The sequence below is a fragment of the Equus asinus genome, chromosome 19 (assembly GCF_041296235.1).
Source record: "Equus asinus isolate D_3611 breed Donkey chromosome 19, EquAss-T2T_v2, whole genome shotgun sequence".
Classification (NCBI taxonomy): Eukaryota; Metazoa; Chordata; class Mammalia; order Perissodactyla; family Equidae; genus Equus; species Equus asinus.
Window position 1 is genome coordinate 10519559 of NC_091808.1, and position 22784 is coordinate 10542342.

Sequence of the window (22784 nt, forward strand, 5' to 3'; positions counted from 1 at the left end):
CCTCATTTTATGGCACTTTGCTTTATTGAGCTTCACAGATATTGCATGGCAGCCAAGACCCTCCACCAGGAAAAGGATTATAACTCGCTGAAGGCTCAGGTGATGGTTAGCATTTTTAGCAATAAAGTATTTTTTAATTAAGGTATGCACATTGTCTTTTTAGGCATAATGCTATGGCACACTTAAGAGACTACAATATAGAATAAACATAACTTTTACACGAACTGGGAAACCAAAAAGTCGTGTGACTTGCTTTATTGTGATATTTACTTTATTGTGGTGGTCTGGAACCAATTCTGCAATATCTTCGAGGTATGCCTGTATACAGCTAAAAGATATATACTTTTTGTTTTTTTTAAATAAAATTCACTATGCATTCAAAGTAAAATCTTTCAGCAAACTTGAAATAAAGGAAACATCTTTGAGTTGAAAAAACATACAGCAAACATTGCACTTAACGGTGAAATACTGAAAGCCTTCCCCATAAGCCCAGGAAGAAAATAAGAATACCTGGTGTCATCATTTCTCTTCAACATTTTAGTGGAAGTCTTAGCCAATGCAGTAAGGCAAGGATAAAGATATAAGGATTAGAAAGGAATAAATATGTCACTATTCACAGATGACATGAATGTGTCAGAACCTCTAAAAGAAGTACAAACGATTAGAATTAGTGACTTAGCAAGATCACTAGATAGAAGGAAATTTACTAGAAGCAAAACACAATTGTGTTTTTATTACTAGTTACAAATAGAAAATACAATTGTAAGACCCAATATAACTTACAACAGAGTAAAAAAGTCAAACACCCAGAAATCCAACAAAAATATATATAAGATTTCTACACTATCAGAAATCATTGAGCAAAATGAAAGAATACCTAAAAAATTCTAAAAGGGAGGATATACACTATTTGTGGATTGGATTGTCAAGATGTCAATTCACCACGAAGGGATCTACACATTCATTGCAATCCCAATCAAAACACCAATAGGTATTTTTGTGGAAATGTAAGCTGATGTGTAAAAATAAAAAAAAAAAAATAGGCATGAGATGAGTAAAGAGTTACGACAATCACTTTCATGGAAAAGCTGAAGTTTGACCGGTTTGGTACTGGACGAAGACGATGCAAGATGAATAGGTAACAAACACTTCTTCAGTATTTGCTGTTGTGTACCAGGCACTCTGCTGGGTGTTGTTCAAAGAGCATTCCACAGAACCTCAGTTCCTGAGATGCTCGGAGAAAGAGGTTGGTAGTCACAAGCCCATAGAAGCTTCACGCCGCAGTCTCCTCCTGGAGATTCAGAAGCACAGTAGGATTTTAGAGGCTCTGAGAAATTTCAGAGAAGAGAAGTAAACAGAATTATGTTTAACCCAGGATTTTCCAGTCTTATCTGATCATGAAGCCTCTCTTTGAGAAACCCTGGCCTGGAGTGCTGTTTACATATATCTGGTTCTCACCATATCCGTGAAGTAGCCAAGGGCTGAATTGTTCATTTTACAGATGAAGAAATGGAACTTCAGGCGGGTGAAGACCGACACCAGGTCATACAGTTACTAATACAGAATCTTTGATGCAAACTCAATTTTTCTTAAAAAAAAAAATCCAGTGCTTTTTCCAGGTAAAACACTACTTTCATATGAAATAACATTTTAGAGATGGAATAAACCTTAGTGATCTCTTGGACTAGTAACCTTATTGTGCTGATGAGGCGACTGGGGCCCAGACAAATTAAGTGCCTTGCCCTAGGACAAGAGCTTGCAGACTAGCAGTAGGAACAAAAGGACCCATGACTCAGTGACTCCCAAGTAAGTGCTCTACTGCCCCATATAATTAGGAGGCAAATCTGTGTCAGTGGAGGGTGAGACCAAATTAACTGCCCAGATTGAGTAGGCGCTCACAGGTGCTGAAGAGAACAATTTACCTGGGAAAAGATGATACCGGAGCTATGTCAAGTTGTCCTGCAACTTTGAAAGAGGATCTAGGAGCCACTTGTGGACTAGGTTATAATATGATAAAGCACTAAATACTGTAATTTTTAAGAGTTTAATCACCTCATTTGTATTATTTTCTCTCTCTCTTCCAAAAAGTGCCACATACCACTTTAAGAAATTTTAATAGGAATTTGAATTTCTGATGAAGAGTGATTTCACAGCACTAATGGGGCACATCCTGGAGTGTCACAGGTTGGGCATCATTTCTCTGAAGTGTGTCAGATACGAGGACTAGAAGAAGAAGGTGGTAAGCATCCACCTGGCTAAACCTGTAGGGCAGGGAAGGGTATGTTTACTGCAGGTGCTGCTGTCAGAGCAGGCGGAGAAACCAAACACTCCCTGATGAGGGCCTTGAGCAGGGTTGGGCTGAAGGCTCGAAGATGTAGTGAAGAAGGGAAAAGCCTATCTTATAAGGGCAGAGGGAAAAACAAGGGACCCTGGGAGACAGATAAAGAGACAGCTGAAAAAGAGGAGGGTAAGTCAAGACGTAAACGACAGGGAAGAGGAAAATAAATGAACACAAGTATTCCATTTGGACTTTAAAGGAACAGCAGCAGTCCTTTCTGGGGGAAACATTTTGCTTGTGGCTGATGGCCACTGGGCAGAATGGGCAACATAGCTTTGAAGTCTGCAGAAACGTTCAATACCATCAGCAGGAAAGGTTCCCTTGGGGACAAGGAAAGAGCATCCAGAAGCAAAAGGGAAAAGTATGTCTGCTGTCCTCTGCTTTATCTTTTCCATGTATATGACTCTTGGGGACCTTACGTGGGCAGGGCTAGAGTAGAGCATGATTAAGGGGATCCTGGGTCCCCTGGGAAAATACCATCATCATATCAAGTTGACGGCACCCCATCCAGCTCCCCAAATGTGCAATCTGGTGCCTACTTAATATGATTTCAATTTTCTTGAGAATTCTGTTCTTTAAGCTTTACTGGGGGGCAAATAAACCTATTCAGTGGATCCCCTTTGCCTCATTTCACTCTCCATATCTCTCTTTTAGCTCATCAGTGCTATCTCATGCCCAACAAGGCAAAAGAGGACAATCATTTAGTTTCTCAAAAGTAATTATTATCTACATTAAAAACAACAAAAAAAGCAAGAACGTAAGGGGTTTCTAGACTCTTAAAATCTCCTTAAAATTTCATAAGTAATCATTCACCCACATGCACCCTCTCTAAATCTGTTGAATTAGAATTGTTCTCCCCCCACACAACAAAATCAGTAGAATCTTTGGTGGCATGGGTACTAATGCTGCCCATGATTTAATGTGAGAGGTGGCTCAAAGGTGGCGCTGAAGAAACAGGCGGATGCTGAGGCACAGAGCAAGGTGATGTGTCAAGAGGAAGGGCTATCCACTTACATTTTCATTTTAAATCTTTATTGCTTTTCTCTGATTATAAAAATAAATGCTCATTGTAGAAAAATTCAGACCTTTCAGAAATATGTAATTCAGAAAGTGAAAGTAATTCATAACTCCAGCCGTAAGAGCAAATCATTCCAGGTTTTGCCTCTAACATTTATTTAAAAGTCACTAACATTTACTTAAAACAAAATAAAACCCTTGTGGTGGTGGTTTTTTAAAATGGGATCATCCTACGTTTAACCCAGCAACTTGCTTTTCTTGCCTAAGTTTTAATTTGGTCTACTGAATAAATAAGAGATCCATCACATTGTTTTTAAAAGGTTGCATAGTATTCTATGGTATGAATGATTCACAGTTTAAGGAAATTTCCACTAATGGAAAGATGTTTTTACCATTATTTTACTTTGGTAAACATTCTTGCTCACATATCTTAGTACACATGTGAAAGCAGTTTTTGGATATAAAATTCTAGGAATGGGTTTGCTGGGTCAAAAGGTGCACGTATTAACGTTTTTATTAGACTATACTTCAATTCTAATTCTTTTTTTTGGTGAGGAAGATTGTCCCTGAGCTAACATCTGTGTCAATCTTCCTCTATTTTGTATGTGGGATGCTGCCACAGCATGGCTTGGTGAGCGGTGTGTAGGTCTGCGCCGGGAATCTGAACCTGTGAACCCTGGGCCGCCTAAGCAGACCATGTGAACTTAACCACTACACCCCGGGGCCGGTCTCCAAATTTTAATTCTTTAAAATTGGTCTGTAGTTTGAAATGGCATCGGCACAATTCTTTGTTGCAAAGTCTTTCAAAGAACGGCCACCAAGTCTAGTTTTTTCTAATTCCTTTTTCAGAAGTCACTGAGATGAGTTTCCCATCACAGCTGGCAGGCGACCTTTTTCAGTGTTTTCAGTTTGTCAGAGCTACATGACTCGAAAGCATGTCAAAAATACTTGCCATTTTGGGGAGTAAGTTTTTGGATTTTTTTTTTTCAGGTGATGTTAACTTCAGGTATCTTTTAGGAGTTTTGAGGATTAAGATAGACAAAATAAGACTAATCTATTACCCAACTCTTCCTTCTTTCATCTCCTGGAGTGACTACAACATGTCAGTACTCCTGGGACAACCACCTGTGTTATTAGCTGCAAGAGGCCATATCTGCCAATTCTCATCTACTTAGCATACGGTTACTGTTTCTAGCAGTTTTCTAGTATTTGTGACATTAAACCTAAGTATTTAGTTCTGACTACTTTAAGCAACACGTCTATGAAAGAGATAAAAGGACAAAGAAGAGAGAATTTCAAGAGCAAAATACTGATAATAGTACCTTCCTGCACCTCTTAGTCTAAAGTGGTTTTTGCTTCCTCTGGATTCAGATTTTAAAGTGTCTGTGCTATTCATTAAGTTGGCAATGAACATCCTTTGGACTTAAACAAAAGATACAAAAGTTAAACCATCTAAATGTTTATATAAATCAGATCACTATGTTCCTCCCACTAGAATCTATGCTGCATGAGACAAGGGACTTTGGTTCACTTATGTTTCTCCAGCATCTACAACAGCAGCCTGCATATATACGGCATTTCATACCTATTTGCTGAATGATAAATTCTTTGAAGTCAAGCATCTTCTTACAGTTTTGCATCCCTATGGTAAATGCCAACTTGCTGATTAAAATTAAGGAAAGGATCTTCATTCAGGAACACAATAAGACTTCCCTAGAAGCTAAATGTGAAATATCACTGGCCTAAATAATACTCAAGATTCTTTCCCATATATACAATGGAATACTACTCAGCTGCAAAACAGAACAAAATCATTCCATTTGCAATAACACGGATGGACCTTGAGGGAATTATGTTAAGTGAAATAAGCCAGGTAGAGAAGGATAATCTGTGTATGACTCCACTCATATGAGGAATTTAAAAATGTGGACTAAGAACAGTCTAGTGGATACCAGGGGAAAGGTGGGGTGGGGGGTGGGCACAAAGGGTGAAGTGGTGCACCTGCAACATGACTGACAAACATTAATGTACAACTGAAATTTCACAAGATTGTAACCTATCATTAACTCAATAAAAAATAAAGATTCTTTCCAACCCTAATGTACTATAAATCTACTAGTTTTCAAAGAATTAGAATCTAATATAATATATATACTACTAAAACTAGAGTGAGACTATTGGGTAAATGTTTGATTTAGAAGGCAGTGCACTGATTTTTCTAAGCCTTCCGATCATCATTATAAAGATCAGATTTCAGAATTAAACTTCATTGACTCCAAGCTATATTCCATAAGTCCCTTTTTTGAAGGAAAAAAAAAAAATCAGGGCATCAAGTTGTTAAGTGGAAATGCCTCCATAATCATGAAAATATATTTTTAATGTTGCTGTATAAGCAAGAAGGCAAAGAAGCTTTTATATTTATATTTATATTCTGGACTAGGCCAATGGTGGTATGACATTAATGAGAGATATCTGCCTTCAAATCCATGTCAAATGTGCAGTTATTTGGATTTAAAGCCAATAAAAATAAAAGCAGTGAAGAAGAATTAAAAAAGGAATCAGAGTGAAAAAAGGATCCATCTAAGTCTGGGGCATATTTTGGATAATATACAACATTTTGGGGAATAGAGGCAGAAAGAAAGATTTAAAAATGTACAAGAATCAATTTTAGAAAGTCACTCCAGAAAAAAGTCCATCTTATAAAACACAATTTAATTCTAGTCTTTTAGTACTTATTTATGTCAGACCACCTCTTACTGGATGTTTGGTTTCCTGTGCTGAGACTTAGAAAAATTATCTTGTGGTTAGAAAATAGCATATTCTCAAGACAGTTGACAGAAAAGACTGGTTTTTTTGGCTTACTATATTTTACAACAAATTTTACTTTAAAAAGAGAGTGAATTAATCAGATTTGAAATTAACTCGCGCTGGTAGAACTGTAGTGGATATATTCAGTCTGCTTAAAAAAGAAAATAGATCAGATCTTGAAGAGGATTTTATATATGAGCAGATGACAGAAAGAATAGGGCCTGAAATAAAGGAGAGTTTCGGGGTTTTTTTTTTTAAAAAAAAAGGAAAGAAAGAAAAAAGAAAGAATTAAGAATACTTGACGGGGAGTGTGGGGGGGTACTTCATAAAACAGAGGAGCTGGAGGAAGGCAGGTGCCCGAGTTAGACTAGAGAGCAAAGTCTGAAGAACCTCAACAGAAGCATTCTTGGGGAAAATGAACGCCAGGAGCCCTCCTATGGTTAATTTACTAAAACAAAAAGGTAAACAAGTATTCAACTTGTTGAGGCTTACAACATCAGAACATAGTACACTTGTAATACCAGACCCTCAAGAAAAAGAAATGCTGAAAAAAAATTTTTAAAGACAAATTATGGAAAAGGTTGTAAAGCAAAAATTAGAACATTCTAACTTACTTGAGGTAGATGAGAACAGAAAATGAAGTACGGATATGGTAAGATATTATTGCTTTCAATTATGCACGTTAGAAACGGAAGAACTGTTAGGATCATACATCGGAAAGCAAATGGAAAATAGTCCTAAAAACGCACAAAAAAGTCAATTTCAGCATTTAAGAAATTCCAAGTAACTGTGTAAAAATTCCTAAAACAAGTGTTTAATAAGAATTTGACAGTCTACCATGCTTGTAATATTGATATTACATTTGTAATATTTATAAATTTTAAATTTAAAAAATAAATCTATTTTAAAAGTTGCTTTTGAGGCTATAAAAAAATTATTCTCTGCCTATTTAAGGGCTCATGGAAAAACTGATGCGATGTTCAATATCTACACCAAAACAAATATATATGAAGTTCTATATTTGATTTTATAGGAATGCCATCTATTAAGGTACAAGGTGCATGAATATCTCAATGACAGGCGTACGCTCGGCCAGGAATCGTGTTCCGAAACGTGTTCCGAGTGGAGGCGGCCCAGTCCAACTTGATCATTTCCAGGGCTCAATAAATCATCCAAAAGCCCACCTTCCATAGCTAAAGTAGTCATAAAAATAGGCCGATGGTTACTTTAGTCCAGCGATAGCATAATCCTCGGTCTTATTGTTGTGGAGCAGATGTCATGATGGGTGGGGCTGACGGGCCGAGCAGCTGAAAACATTTTTGGACCACCCCCCGCACACTTTCAATGGGATAGAAGGGACTCCGAAAAGGTAAGGGAAAAGCTCTCCACGATGAGTCCCTACCAGAAATAAGGAAGTTTTGGTGTGGTCGTGGTACACGGAAAGACCACAATGAGATTTTTCAAATCTCCCATGATTAAGTCCTACCCTGGAAAAGAGATCGTCCCTTTCTTCCCTCCCCTGCCGGCTCCTCCTTGGGACACTTGGCTGAGTCTGTCTTTCCCTCCTTCCCACGCTGAGGTGAGGCTGCACGCAAACCAGGGACGCCTTGTTTTTCTCTTCGCGCGGAGGGAACTCTGCGGGTAGGAAGCCCGGGTGGCAGGATGGGAGCGGGCGGCGCCGTGGGGAGGCCAAGGAGGCTCGCCGGAGACGGGCCGGGCTGGGGTTGAGAAGGGACATGCGGGCCGCCGGGCCGGCCGAGGAGGCCGAGGTGACGAGGGACATCTCCCGGCTCACAGGGCGCTTCCGGCGGGCCCCGGCCGCTCTCAGCCTAGCGCGGCTCGCGTTCCAGGCTCCACCGGGGCGGGCAGGGAGTTAGTAAAGAGGGTAAACCGCAGCTCGCACTTGCCTGTGACCGGGTGACCAACAACTGGTAATAGTCTTTGCTCGGCGCTGGGCCTTGTCCTAAAATTTCGAACAGAGTCTCCGGCAGCCACGACGCCATCTTGGGACGCCACCGCCGTCGCTAAGACAACCAGGAAGAGGCGGGGCTTGACTGGGGTCATGGGGCCAAAGACCTGGTTTAAACTGAACCCTGCTTTTGAGCTGGCAGGGGGTTTCTAATGTGGGGTGATCATCCCATCTTCCAAGGGTCACAGAGAACCCTGATCCGTGAAATTTCCACCTTCAGGTCCCTGGTGACCTGAAGGGGAATTAGTTCCTGCTGCTACGGAGGGGAGGGGGTGACCCCGGCGGAGGGATACCAAGCGAAGCTCATATTCCCCTTCCTGGTCCCTCGAAGGGATCGGGAGGAGATCGCAGGCCGCTGGGGGAGTCGAGCCGGGCCGTGGGGGACGGAAGGGCGATGTGATGGGCCGCGAATAGGCAGCGGGGCCTGTCCCGCGGACGAGCCCGTCAGCCGGAACCGCAGGGCAAAGTAGTTCCCGGAGGGTGTTGGAACGGGCAGGGAGGGAGGCGGCGCGGGCGGAGGCGCACGCCGGGCGCGGTGCTGCGGCTCAGCTGATAATTGAAGGGACCGAGGAGCCGCCGCCGCCGCCGCCGCCGCCGCCGCCGGGGGGGGTGGGGGGAGCGAGTGGAAGTTACTGCCGCGCCACCGAGTCCGGACCGGAGACTTTGGGGCCCAACTAGGTAATTGGGGCGCAGCTCCGAGCGGCGGGGCCAGGCCTCGGAGGAGGGGGCTGTGCTGAGGAGTTGGGGGGGCAGCGGGGGGAGGGGGAGGAGCTGGAACAGAAAGTCCCAGGAAGCCCGGTTGTGTCATCGCCGCGATTCAGCCCCCGCTCGGCCTGCTCCCGGCGGCGGCGGCGGCGGCGGCGGCGGGGCCGCGGAAGGAGCGGGCCGGGGGTTGACGGGCGAGGCGCTCGAGGGAGACCGCAGCCGGAGGGACCGGGGCCGGACGGGAGCGGGGGGTCGCTGGGTTCCCCCCTCTGGCCCCCCGCAATGAGGAGGGACCTTCACGGAACCGGGGTAAGGCGTGTGGGTCTTGGGGAGCCCCGCGGGGGTCGGGGGGGCCGGAAGTGGGCTTTGGAGCTTGGAGGGCGTCTAGGAAGAGAGAAAGTGGGGGGCCGGAAGTGCAGGTGGGGGGTGTGAAGACGGCAAGGGTTCCCCGGAAATGGGATGGGGGGCCCGGAAACCGGGAGAGGGGAGGCTCCAGGGCCAGGGACGGCCCGGAAATGGAAACTAGGGAGCAGCTCGAGTGACAACAGTTGTGGGAAGCGAGGGTCAGAGGAGGGAGAGGCCGGAGTGACTTTAGACCGCAGTAAGGGGTTTCCTGCCAAGGGGGACGGTTGAGGGCGGGCGAGGCCGGAGCCGGGGTCTGCGCCGGGCAGTTTTTCTAGCCGTGGGAAGTTGAGGCTTAGGGAGGATGACAACGAGACGGGCGTGCAGGGGGGGCATGGAAGAGGCCGAGAAACTTGGCCGAGAGGAGAGCAGAGCATCCTTCTAAATTGATTTGAATGGAAATTGAGGGGGAGGGGGTCCAGGACTTGGAGGAGGGAGGTGGACCAATTGTCACTCCAATCGTATTAGCATTCAAAGCGAGTCAGGCGATTAATTTATTTATATGTGGATTACATAAAACCTATTATAACGTGTGTCCATTCAGTTCACCCTCACTCCTCCATCCTTCTCGAGAGTGAGTGGGTTTCTGGTTCAGAAACAAGTTGGGGGGAGTTCTAATAACGAAGTAAAATCCCACATCCTGTCTTCCCCCGTGTCGTTCCCTTCCTCAGAGTAAGAGAAATCCTTAATTTGCTGGAGGGAAAAAATTAATAAACATTAAAAAAACACATGCACATCGTGGGGAACTAACTTACCCGTTTGAATTCCTCCTGGGGGACGGGAGGGAATTGATTCCCCTTGTGTGGGGAGGATAGAACGGAAGGGGCTGCTCCCAAACCCTTAAGACAGATTTGTTTGTTTTTGATAATGCCGTTTTACTTTGGGGGAGGGTTAGCTTAAGCTTCGGGTCTGGTAGGGGGTATAGTTTAGTTGCTTCGTTAGTGAATTGGGGGAGGGAATGTGTCAGTGTGTAAACGTTCGTGTGGGGTGGGGGTGGGGGTACGTTTAATAGCGCAGTGAATCTGTTCCGAGGGGACGTGTAACTGCCCCCCTACTGTCCCTCTCCCTAGTCGGCCTTCTCCGATCTTGCCTGGGCTGCTAAATCACCCGATCCCCGGGCTTTCCTCCGTTTTGTAGGCCGTTTCGTTGTGTGGTTAACTTTCTATTCCTCTCCAGTCTCTTTAGACATTTTTGGCATTTCATTTTTTAAAGACCTGGAAAGTTGAGGCTCAGAATCTCCTCTCTAAAAACAAAACAAAACAAATATGGGGTAGAAAGTTGAAAGAGCTATTGAGTGGGGTAAAAAACCGACGCTCGGAACAAAGGTCCTAGTTGTTGGAGAAAGAGGCAAGAGGCCTATATATGAGGCCTGTGTGTGTCGCATTTACACCCGGGGTGGGGGTGGGGGGGGTGGGGGGGAAGCAGTTAGAGTTAAGGAGTTGAATTATCAGAGGTTTAGAGACAATAGATTGCAGAGGGTTTTATTGAGGCTTATTTTCATATTTATAGCATGCAAAGAGATGGATATTAAGTGGGAATTTGAGAGTAAACACAATTTCTAATTCTTTCTTTTGAAACTCCTTCCTCCATGTTCAGTCTCAGAAATATTGAGTTAGTGTGGCTTTTATATCATCTCTGTGAGATTGGGGAGTTTTTATTTCATTTCTTTTAAGCTTAAGAGAGCACATTAACATGGTTGGGGTTTGTGGCCTTTGTCCACATCTGCCTTTCTATGAATGTGCCAATATCCATAAGAATTGAAGAACTGTAATTAAGATTATCATTGTTTCCATTCACTCCCCAGTTTTTCAGGAGTTTGAGTGGTTTTTAAGTCCCTTCAGCTGACATTTACAATTTAGTTTGTATCCATGAACAGGCTTTCTGTTTCAGTTTTTCATTTACTTTCTCAAAGTTTTAGAACACTTTTTGCAGTAAGAGTTTCAGAAGGTGCTAAACTAAAATAATTATGTTTAACAAATGAAGGGGCTGCTAGGCCAGCGTAAAATCCGTCCTTTCCCCCAGCAAAGTAAATTCGAAGTAATGTTTACTTTTCCTTTCTAACTTTTAAGATTGCTGGATTTATGTTATCTAGATAAGGTTTTATGATCCTATTTTAAGGACAGCATCCCAGCAAAGAGACACAGACTGGCCTGGGAATTCACATGCTGCCAGTTAGTAGCTGTGTGACCTTGAGCTATTCACCTACCCTATCTGGTCTGTAGTTACTTAATCTGTAAAATGGGCTTGAGTACTTCCTGTTTTACCTCACTGGCTGGGTGTGAGACCCAGTGGATATAATGACTGTGAAAAACTACTAAATAAGGGTAAGATATTATCATTAGTTTTAGAAAATTATGTTATCTATTTTGAAGTCATTAAAAAAAGATACGGCTTCTCACCAGTGGTGGTGATGGGGGAGGCGTTGATGTAAGGTGGGTTGAAGATACGAAGTTATAGCGATTTATAATTTGAAATGGCTGCTAAATTGGTGGTGGAACTTGGGCCCAATTTTTATCTGTTAAAATATATTTTTTTTTTGCATCAGCATGCTAGATACTTTTTCAGTATACATCCTACTGAATAAATTTGTTAATTCTGTTTAAAGTAACTTCAGACAAATTTCTTTGCGCTTTTATTATTGCAAAAATTTGTGCCTGTTCTGGTGTGAAATTGATTTTCTAGTATCAGAGACTAGGAAAAACAATTCTGAATCTTGATCTGTTTATAGAATCTAGGGAGCTTTTTGTTTTTAATTCTTTTAAGTAGATGGGTGGGGATCTTTTTGAGCAAATGTGATACAAATTGCACCTTTATTTTTCCCTGTTTGGAGAAGTAATTTGAGGGACTCCCGTTGGAAAAGCATCCTGCTTGTTACTTTTCATCTTCACTTAAGTTCTTGTTCCTGCCAGCGTGATGTGGACTTTTCCATTTAAGTCATTTTAGGTTCGCTTCAACTCACCCCTTCAAGTCACTTCCTCAAAAACTTCTATCCCGTGATCTTTTCCTTTTATTTCTTGATTAACTTTATATCCTTCATTTTTGGATTATAGTACTCAATTTGTTGACATGTGTTGCTTTTGTTTCCTCATCTGGATTATAGGCTTCCTGAGGGCAAGGGTTATCTCATATCTAATGAAGGTACACTCATAAACCTCATTGGAAATAATATCCATTTTCCTTCCCACTCCAAACCAGTGATGTCAGCCTGGTCTTGCTCAGTATGGAACCAGTCTTCCTGCTCGCAAAGGTTCTTGGTGCCAGCGGATTCCTCAGGATGCTGTTTGGTTTAGTGATGATGACTGCCTCTTCACAGCTTCCTGGCTAATGTGCCATCAGAGTTCCTGCATAGGGTGCAGGGTGCAAGAGTGAGAATTCGGTGGATATTATGCTGTAATTTGTGGATTATGTAATCTTGATGCTGGTAGTTCTTAACATGTAATGTTAGCTTTATATTTGTGTATTTTCTTTTAGTGCCTGAGTATAGTTCCAACAGCTATGTTACAGATTTCTTGAAGACAGAAACCCTAGCCCTTGTCCTTTACGTCTTCTAGCTTGTCGGCTAGGTTACTCTGTACGTAGTAGGTGCTTGCTGTTATTTGTGGTAAGTAGATAAATATATTGATGCTGTCATCTCTTGATTTTTAAAGAAAATTTAATTTGGCTAATGTCCTGGATTTTTTAAAATGCAGTTCTCTAGTTAAGTCTAATATCCTAACTTTTGATAGTTTAGGTTATTGGCAAAAGAAGCTGTTTCCTAGACTGAAATAAGTCTGTTGAATAGTTTTTCTTTGAGGCCTTTTAGATTTTCATTGTGATTCTCGTAGTTTCATTATCCTGGATTGGCCAGAAGAAAAAGGAACTTGTCCACTATTCAGACTTACCTATTTTGTCTTCAGCATGCAGAAGCTGTTGGTAATAGTTTTGTGGTTGGGCTTGATTTAAGAAGTCATTCTAGCAGCCTAGAATTAAAACTGCCTGCTACTCCGTGCTCTTTCATAAGTGAACAGTGCTGTTCAAGTGAGTATCTGATTTGAAGGTGGTAAAAGACTTGAGTTCCAGACCTAATTCCCTTTTCTATCTTTCCACTGTCTCTTCTATCTATCCTGTCCTGATGCCTTTTCTGTCTTTGTGACCTTGGGTGAATAATTTAACCTTTGTGAGTTTCAGGTGCCTAATCTGAAAAAGTGGTTATTGCCACCTAACCTAGACTTAATTGTCCTTTCTGTGCTAGACACTGTATTTAGGAGAATAGGCCGCAGAGATGGATTGGAGCACAGGGCCCTTCCTCCACTGCTTCCTGGCAGCCTTGACCATTGCCTCATTTGTTGACACCTTCCTGCCTAGAACATACTTCTAATGTATGTGTAGGTATCCTCCTTGGAAATATTTGAGTATACTATAGTATTCCTTAGTCAGTTATGAATTCCTTGATGTCGGTCTTCCCCTCTCTTATCGCTAGTATCTAACACAGTGCCTGCCCCATAATAGGGATTCTTTACATGTTTATTGAAGGAATAGGTCTTCTAAAATGAAACTGTAAGTGAAAATATTTTGTAATGGTGTTTAATGTCCTATTTTATTTGTTTTAGTAAACATTTTGGGTCATTGTTAATGCTAAAATGATTTGAGGAGTTTTCTTTTTAATCTGTCAGTATATATTTGAGAGACTGCAAGTTATTTTAAATCGTGCATATTAAAGAAAAAATTAGGGCAAGCCATTTCATATTCTTTTTTTTTTTTTTGAGGAAGATTAGCCCTGAGCTAACTGCTGCCAATCCTCCTCTTTTGGCTGAGGAAGACTGGCCCTGAGCTAACATCCGTGCCCATCTTCTCTACTTTGTATGTGGGACACCTGCCACAGCATGGCTTTTGCCAAGCAGTGCCATGTCTGTACCCGGAATCTGAACCAGCCAACCCCGGCCTGCTGAAGTGGAACCTGCGCACTTAACTGCTGTGCCACCGGACCGGCCCATTTCATATTCTTTAATTGATCATTATTAGCTTATAATAGTTGATCATTTAAATGATACATTGAGGAGCTGAATATGTTTTGATAAAGTATGCATGTTTGTTGAGTACAAAATTGAGTTTTATATGTCATTTTAGTTTTTTCTCTGTTTCTTAGACAGAATCTGTTTGTTTCTATAAATATGATGTTACCCATACATGGATTTTGAAGGCTGTTTATAAGCTGAAGTATCTATCAGCAAGCCTTCAAGACTTGAAGTTAGAGCATTTCAGTGTATATTTTAATCAGCTTGTTGGCTGTCATAACCAATGAGTTCTACCCTGACTCCTACTCGTTCCACCTGTGGGAGTGTTCTGAATACGTAAACGTAGCTTGCACTGTCTTCTTGAGGTCAGATGAATTCAATTTGAAGTCCTTATACTGGTAAACATGTGTGATGCCCTGGAAATCCAAAGTGAGTTTTTACAGATAGCCCATCTGAAATTCACTGTTGAGTTGTAATTGAAGCTGCTTTGTGTCCTTAGAGAGCAGGTTTGTGGAGATCATGTGGAGGGCCTCCCTTCCCTTTTTTTTTTAAATTCTCCAAAACTAAATGCTTGTAGTTGCTCTGTAAATAGTAAATCTATGAAAACGCTCCGACTTCTGCTCTGGCCCCAGTATTTTGTAATCCTGTTTTGCACCCTTGGTTGCATGCAGTTAGATCGAGCTGCTTGTTCCTCTCTGAACACACCCAGGAGCTTCAGCATTCTTGTCTGGCTTTCATTGTTTTGTCTCCCTGGGTTGGAGCCCCTCCTTCATCTTAGAACTCTTGTAGCTACACACACACAGTTAACTTTTCCAGTGGCTCCTGTGACATTTTAACTCTGCATTCTCTTCTCCCCTTCTACAACATTTTGTTTCAGTTATAGCTTTTACAGTCTGTCTTATATAATTAGTTGTTTAGATCTTCTTTACTAGATCTTTGGCCTCTTGAGGTAGAGGTCTCATTCTTCTCTCCCCACAGTGGCTGGCACGAGGCTCTAACATAATGCATTGTACGTGGTAGCTGACTGGTAGAGTTCCTTTTGGTGACACCTTAAGAAACTATATTGTGAAATAATTTTAGCATCATTTGTCATAGTTTACTGCATCATTTGCCATAATTTACTGTCAACTTGCTTATTTTAGTTTTTCAGGGTTTGGTAGCTGAGTGTAGGATCCAGAATATAAATTTTTCAGAATTAGGCTCATTAAAATCAGCTATTTAAGGGATTGTGAAGGCTCTAGACTATTTTAGTAACTTAGTTACTCCAGGTTTAGCATCTGGGGATTATGTTTATTAGTAGATAAAAGTTTATGTATCAATAGGTACTTATCAAGTGCTTACTGTGCAGCAGGGTTGTGCTGGGAGAAATGCAAAAGGAATTTAAGACGTAGTTCTTGTCCTCTGAGTACTGTTACGTTTCATTTAGTTGATAATCACTTTTCTGGTCAAACTTACTTGGTAACTATATATAGGATAGTATTTAGCATAGACAAGTATTTTGTAGATATTCTAAATGCAAGTTTTCTGCATTTAGAAAACCTGATATGAGAATCTAAATTAAGAAACAGATAAATTAGGGCATGATTTTTGGCTTTACTGAATAAATTGTTGGAAGCACCTTCATTATACAAATATTTCATCAGCAACTGATCTCTGTGCATTTCTAGTTCCATACAAGGTCTTCCCTCTTGGAGAACGCTGAGGAGAAAGAAGAGATTTCTGAGATCTCTTATCTTGAAGTGTACTTCATTGCAGATGAGTTCAAACTGTGACAGTGGAACACAACATAGAACATTGTGCATATTTGTTAGTAAGCCTGAAGTTGTGTTTTATACAGCGAGTACTCAGAAGTTGAGAGATAGATTCAGTCCTGGGTTGAAGTTACTGAGGAAGGCTTCATGGAGAGAGGACGGACTTGAACTGGCCCTGATTGTTTGGATATGTACGGAAGAATGGGGAGCTTGCAGGTGTAATAGTGGTGTGGTAAACTGGCCCTCTGGAGCAGAGGGTCCTCATTTATGAAATAACAGGAAATTTGGGCTGAGATTATTGAGGTTCTTAAATGGGAGATTAAGACATTAGATTTAAGAAATAGACATATTGAATTTGTTACTGATCCCTGAATAGGCATGGGAAAAGTGGAGAAAAATATTTAATTTGTGAATGAGCTGAAAAGAAACAGAAAAATGCTTTTAGATCTTATTTATCTTTTTATGAAATTGCTTCCCTTTCTAGGACTGCATATAAGGGTTTTTGTGCTAAGTTTTGGGGCTCTAGAAGCAGTGAGGTAAAACTTGTTCAGTTTCCCCACCGAAGAGTTAAAAAGTTTTGTTCAGTAAACAGGAGCTGGTTAAGTGTCTAAATGACTCCCACTGCCCCTCTCCTCTGTTCAGTCACAGAATTCTTCCTTCCGTTAGTGGACGCTGGCCGTCATTTTGTCTTAACACATTCAACTATTGTTTATTCGGAGATTTTTTTTTTTAAATTCAGAGTACTGTTTGAGAATTAGTATGTGGTTTTTTGTGAGTTACTCACTCAGTAATTTGTCAGTCTTATTTAGAGGAGAAACTTCTGCCTAGCGTCTAAAACAGTCAAAAAACGTTGAAAACAAAAGCAAATTGTGGCTTAAGTATTTACATACTTTTAAAAAGTGCAGATTAATTTTACCCAGTTTGATCAAGTTAAATATTTTAATAAAATATTTGCCTAGCACTCTGCGTCATGTCATAGTAGACTGTTTACTATCCCTTTTACTCTCATAAAAATACATACAACAAGATGGCGAAAATGGGAAATGAGGTTAGGTGGTGGCTGAAGGGAAAATAAAGATGAAGAGAATAGTGTTTTATTCAGGGGTCGGGTAGCAGTAATATTTAGCTTTCTTTAGCTGTTTTTGTTTCCAGCATATTCTTGTAGATTGCTAACTGCAGTTTGAATTAATTTGATTCTTCCTTATGTGGAGACAGCAGTTCTGCTAGCTGTTAGTGCAAGTTTATGACTTAAAATAGTACCTGTTAAGGCTGTATTGTCCAAAATTTCTGGGGTTTTGTAGACTTTAGACTAAAAACATTTGTGAAGTCTGTATTTTACTGCTGCAGCAGGCAGGAGTGCTTATTTTTCTGCAAGACGGTCATGCATCTTCTTATTTTTTCCTTCTATGAAGCGTATATTTCCATCTCTTCTACTCCCCTAGGGAAAGCACCTTAGTCTCAAGAGGAAATTAAACCCCATCTCTACCCCTCCACCCCAGATTTAAAAGCGTTTGTACCCTTTTCCCAGTAGATGGCAACAATTGGGCTGATTTTTGAGAAGATTCAGTAGTTAACTTTGTGATCAGACCTGTTGGCTAATTATTTCTCAATTGTTGTTAGGAACTTTAGTGTTGATTTTCATATTGTGCCTTCAAAATACTTTTCTCAGAAAGCTAGACTGTTAATGGCAGAGTTCATCTCCTTTTTTACTCTGCCCTTTGCCCTGCCTTTTGAAAAGTTTTGCCCTCCCAGTTGCTGCTGTGAGGTAAGACCTGGGGAATTTCAGCCTTTGGGGTGGCACTGTAAGACAATCTGCTCCTGCCTCTTCTAGCCATCTAGGATTACTTTTCAGCTGCCTGTATGTTAGGCCATGCCATTTTTTTCCAGGTATCTTCCCATTACACAAACCAAGTGCTACTGAGAGGAATTACTGAAGAGATAATAGACCCATCATTTGGGATCTTCCTTGTAGCACCAGTTTTAAATGATAGTCAGTTTCTCTTCCTTGAGTAGGCTAGGAAACAGTAAACTTAACCTTTGCTGAATAGTGACATTTCTTTTCTGTGGGATGGGCCTTCTACTTTACTCATATGTTTACTTATCTTCAGCATATTAATGCTTTGTTTCTTGTTAGGAAAAAATTTATGATGATTCATAATTGCACGATTAGCCTTTGAAAGTTTACTATAGTTAGAAAAACTTAGAACTTTTTCAGGATGCCTGCTGAGGTTGTTTATATTTTTAATGTGATAGTAAAGGATTTGGGAAGTTTCCATATTACATAAGAGAGTTTTAAAGTTAGGAATAGCGTAATCTATAGTTCTTTTAAGGAATGTAAAGTCAAGGACTTAACAATGGTTCTAAAAATTTTTGCACTTCTTTTTTTTTTGAGGAAGATTAGCCCTCAGCTAACATCTGCCACCAATCCTCCTCCTTTTGCTGAGGAAGACTGGCTCTGAGCTAACATCCGTGCCCCTCTTCCTCTACTTTATATGTGGGACACCTACCACAGCATGGCTTCCCAAGCGGTGCCATGTCCGCGCCCAGGATCTGAACCTGCGAACCCTGGGCTGCTGAAGCAGAACGTGTGCATTTAACCGCTGTGCCACTGGGCTGACCCCTGCACTTCTGTTTTAAGGGCTAGTATTAGAATCATGGTACAAGGGAAGAAATTATCTTGGTTTCAACAACTGCTGCATTTCTCTCTTAAAAGTCTTGCTTGATTTATGTTAGCTATACTCTCAAACCTAGAAAAATAATCATCTAAGACATCTCTGCGCTCACTCAAGTTAGTCTGAAGTTAACAGTGGAGATGGAATTATAATGTATATGAATAATAAGCAAAGTATGTATTATTATAAATGTTTTTGAACTCTTCTTATTTCAAGTCCTAGGTCAAGATTAGGGCTTATGAAGATATATAAGATGTGGTTCTTGGCCTAGAGTTTATATTCTCCTAGGGGGTGGTAAACTTGGGGACAAAATTAACCATAAAAAAACCTCTCAAACTGGATTCTTACACATTACTCAGATGCCTCATCAGGTGACTAGCTGTTTAGAATTAGCGAATATGGTAAAAAATTAACTAAGATGTTTCTCGAAATAGTTGTATTATCTGCATCCGTGAATACTTGCCCACATGGAATTCCAAATTCAATTCCTTGTTACCTTTCTGATGTGCCTTTCACTGTGAATGTGTATAATACAGTCCAGTAGCGATCTAGATCAGCCCAGTGGTGTGGGAGATGAATGGGATAGGAATAACCAGAAAAGGCTTCCTGAGTAATAGTAATAGCAACACCAGCTAACTTACTCACTCCTTCCCTTGGCTCAGTGCTACTTCATGGAGGTTAGCTGAATCTTGGGGGCTGGGGTGAGGTGGAGATGGATAGGGGAGTGGGTAACTGAAGAGAGTTGGACATTCTAGACAAGGAGTGTGATGAGGGTGGATGAGAGTCTGTGTCAGAAGAGGATATAATTTTTCAGTAGCAGAGGGGGCTTAACTGAGTAAATACAGTCTACATTCTGTGTTTATTTTCTTGCCTGTTTTTATTTTAATGAGTTCTTTGTCCTATATTTATATGAGGAAGATATACTGTATTCTTCCATATGCTTCCTTTGCTGCTTATGAGTATCCCTGGGTTATTCAGAACCCCAATTGGAATAATAGGGAAAATATAAATATAGTAGAAAATAAGATGAAAGTGTGGCCCAATTAATATCTGTGCATACATTTAAAGATTTTATTTTTTTGTATTTTTCCTTCTTTCCCACAGCCCCCCAGTACGTGGTTGTATATTTTAGTTGTGGGTCCTTCTAGTTGTGGCATATGGGACGCCACCTCAGCATGGCTTGATGAGTGGTGCAAGGTCCATGCCCAGCATCCAAACCGGCAAAACCCTGGGCTGCTGAAGTGGAGCACGAACTTAACCACTTGGCCACGGGGCTGGCCCCTTTGCGTACATTTATATGAACATTTTATTTTCCCTTAAAGTTGGCATTTTTATCATGTAACTTTAGTCATTTTTCATAGAAAGCTTTATTTATTTATTTTTTTAAGATTTTATTTTTCCTTTTTCTCCCCAAAGCCCCTGGGTACGTAGTTGTGTATCTTTAGTTGTGGGTCCTTGTAATTGTGGCATGTGGAATGCTGCCTCAGCATAGCTTGATGAGTGGTGCCATGTCCGTGCCCAGGATCTGAACCGGCAAAACCCTGGGCTGCCGAAGTGAAGCGCGAGAACTTAACCACTTGGCAACGGTGCTGGCCCCAAAAGCTTTGCTATTCTATGGCTATACACATTTATATATTTTGAAGGCAGTGTCATCTAGAAAGAATATGAGCTATGAAGCTAGACACTCTGTTTAGACAATATCTCCCATGTTCCAGCTGTGTGATCTTGGGCAAGTCATTTAAACTCTGTGAGGCTTAGTTTACTTGGGTATAAAATGGGTTACTGTTAGGATCATGCATAAATAGTATATATTGTTAATTGATATTTGCTATTTTTATTTATAGTGATACAGAAAAATGTATATTAATTTGAATAGTTCTGAGAAGAGTTCACACAGTATCATCTTTCAGAACAGAGGTCATTAAACTCTTTTTGCAAGGTGCCAGGTAGTAAATATTTTTGACTTTGCACATCATGCAACTTCTGTTGTAATTATTCTGTTATTGTGCAGCAAAATCAGCTGTCAACTGTGTTCTAATAAAACTTTATTTACAAAACAAAATGGTGGGCCAGATTTTGCACGTTGGTGGTACTTCGCCAGTCTCTTCTCTAGAATATTACTGGCTGCCTTTATTTTGTTCGAAGGATTTGAAATGCTGTCTAAATGTTTTAAAGATAATGTGATAATGTCTAAGTGATAAAGGCGCTTGGTGTAAGTGGCTAAGAGCAAAGACTAGGATTCAACTTAAATCTTGGCTTTAACACTGTTAGCTGTGTGACCTTGGGTAAAGTCACTTTATTTTGACTTCAGTTTCCCCATCTGTAAAATGGGAATAGTAATAGTACTTATGTGCTACGTTTGTTGTGGGGATTAAATTAGTTAATATGTAAAACTTTTAGAACAGTGCCTGGTATGGGATAAGTGCTCAGTATGTTAGCTATTATTATTGGTAACCACTCTTTTTGAGAGGAAGCATTTTTATTTTCCTTTCTTGTACTAACAGCCTATGTAAAAAGACAGATTTGAGAAGATGGATTTCTCTGATACCAACCTGGTATTATCTGAGTGGTGTAGTACACGGATGGAGAGGAGATTATTTATTTGAGGGTATTGGTGGACTCTGCAGCAAGATGGACTTGGGTGCTAGTTTCTTAGTTGTTTGACCTTGGCCAAGTTACCTAACGTGTAAATTATAGAAAATATATACTGCGCAGTATTCCTTTGAATTCTTGATGAGAGAGTGGAGTCTGAGCACAGTGCCTGGTTTGCAGTTAAGTGATCAAATAGTAGTTGCTGTATTAGTTTTTTTGATCAGAATATTGGCTCCTAGAAGAAGTTTAATAGTAGCTTTTATTCTAATAGTTCTTTTAAATGATGACTTATTTTTACAGTTGGTATAAGTGTATAAAATTACAGTTGACAGTGTGTGAATTTATTATTTTTAAGGTGTTAGAATTAGGTGTTGAGTAAATATAATGGACAGTGAAAATGAAACTTTAAAGATTGAAAGGAAAAATATTCCTGACCTGGACTAACATTAAGTGTTCTGAAAAGTTTTTTGGGGGGCACTTTCTACATTTGATTCAGGTTCAAAGGTTTTATCATTGTTAATTATAGTCTCCTTGACTACTACTAATAGTTTTAAATAAATAAGGTCAGTGTTAGATGTGTGATATGGCTTAAGTTTTTTTGATGTCCTTTTTTTTTTTTTAAAGGAGCTTTCCTCATAACCCCACATAATGACTTCTGCTTGCATCATATTGGCTAGACCTCTAACTGCAATCAAGACTGGGAAACAGAGGGTTTTTTTTTAAGATTTTATTTTTCCTTTTTCTCCCCAAAGCCCCCTGGTATATAGTTGTGTAGTTTTAGTTGTGAGTCCTTCCAGTTGTGGCGTGTGGGACACCACCTCAGCATGGCCTGATGAGCGGTGCCATGTCTGCGCCCGGGATTTGAACCAGCAAAACCCCGAGCCGCCGAAGTGGAGCATGAGAACTTAATCACTTGGCCATGGGGCCAGCCCCCTTGATGTCTTTTTGATGTAATTTCAGACTTATAAAAATGTAAAAGTCATATAAGGAATATCCCATATTCCCTTTACCCAGTTTCAAGGCCAAGTTTGTTTTTATTGTTAGAGGATAAATTTGTTATGTTTTTTAAAACTTTTTTAATCAATGAAAACCCTTTTTTTTTTGCTGAGGACTATTCGCCCTGAGCTAACATCTGTTACCAGTCATCGTCTTTTTGTATGTGAGCTGCTGCCACAGCATGGCCACTGGCAGACGAGTGGTGCAGGTCCGTGCTGGGGACTGAACCCAGGCTGCCACAGTGTTGTGTGCCAAACTTAACCACTAGGCCACTGGTGCTGGCCTGAAACTTTTTTTTTTTTTTAAAGAAATAGATGTGGTAAAGTCTACTGAGAAAAGTTAAATACAGTGAACGTGCTTTTTTTCATGTGGCTCTTTACGTCATTATATACTTGCTGACTTTTCAGTGTTGTGAATGCACTGTAACATTTTGTTCCTGACTCTTGGCCATCATTAGTGAAATTATGACACTGAGCCTTGAGGCCCTCGTTGGCAGCTGGACACTCCTAAGTGGCCTGCTTTTTAACGAACTTATTTGCT

General features: G+C 40.7%; 2 protein-coding genes across 47 annotated transcripts in view; one reads left to right on the plus strand and one right to left on the minus strand.

Moving 5' to 3' along the window:
- The window catches only part of FBXO36 (F-box protein 36), an 85878-nt gene extending 77486 nt beyond the window's left edge, over positions 1-8392 (minus strand). The window contains exon 1 of one of the 2 annotated variants that reach the window (XM_014836007.3): positions 8071-8392. In XM_014836007.3, coding sequence (XP_014691493.1) covers positions 8071-8166 — 96 coding nt within the window. In that variant the 5' untranslated portion in view covers positions 8167-8392. The remainder of the gene's footprint in view (positions 1-8070) is intronic. The other variant, XM_070489535.1, reaches the window with a different exon arrangement.
- The window catches only part of TRIP12 (thyroid hormone receptor interactor 12), a 140497-nt gene continuing 125454 nt past the window's right edge, over positions 7742-22784 (plus strand). For 11 of the 45 annotated variants that reach the window (XM_014835997.3, XM_070489507.1, XM_070489508.1 and 8 more), the window contains exon 1: positions 8642-8810. The gene's annotated coding sequence lies outside the window, so the exon portion shown is untranslated. Of the gene's footprint in view, positions 7805-8419; positions 8811-8997; positions 9147-9327; positions 9439-22784 lie in introns of those variants that run through there. The other 34 variants (XM_014836001.3, XM_070489526.1, XM_014836003.3 and 31 more) reach the window with 13 other exon arrangements.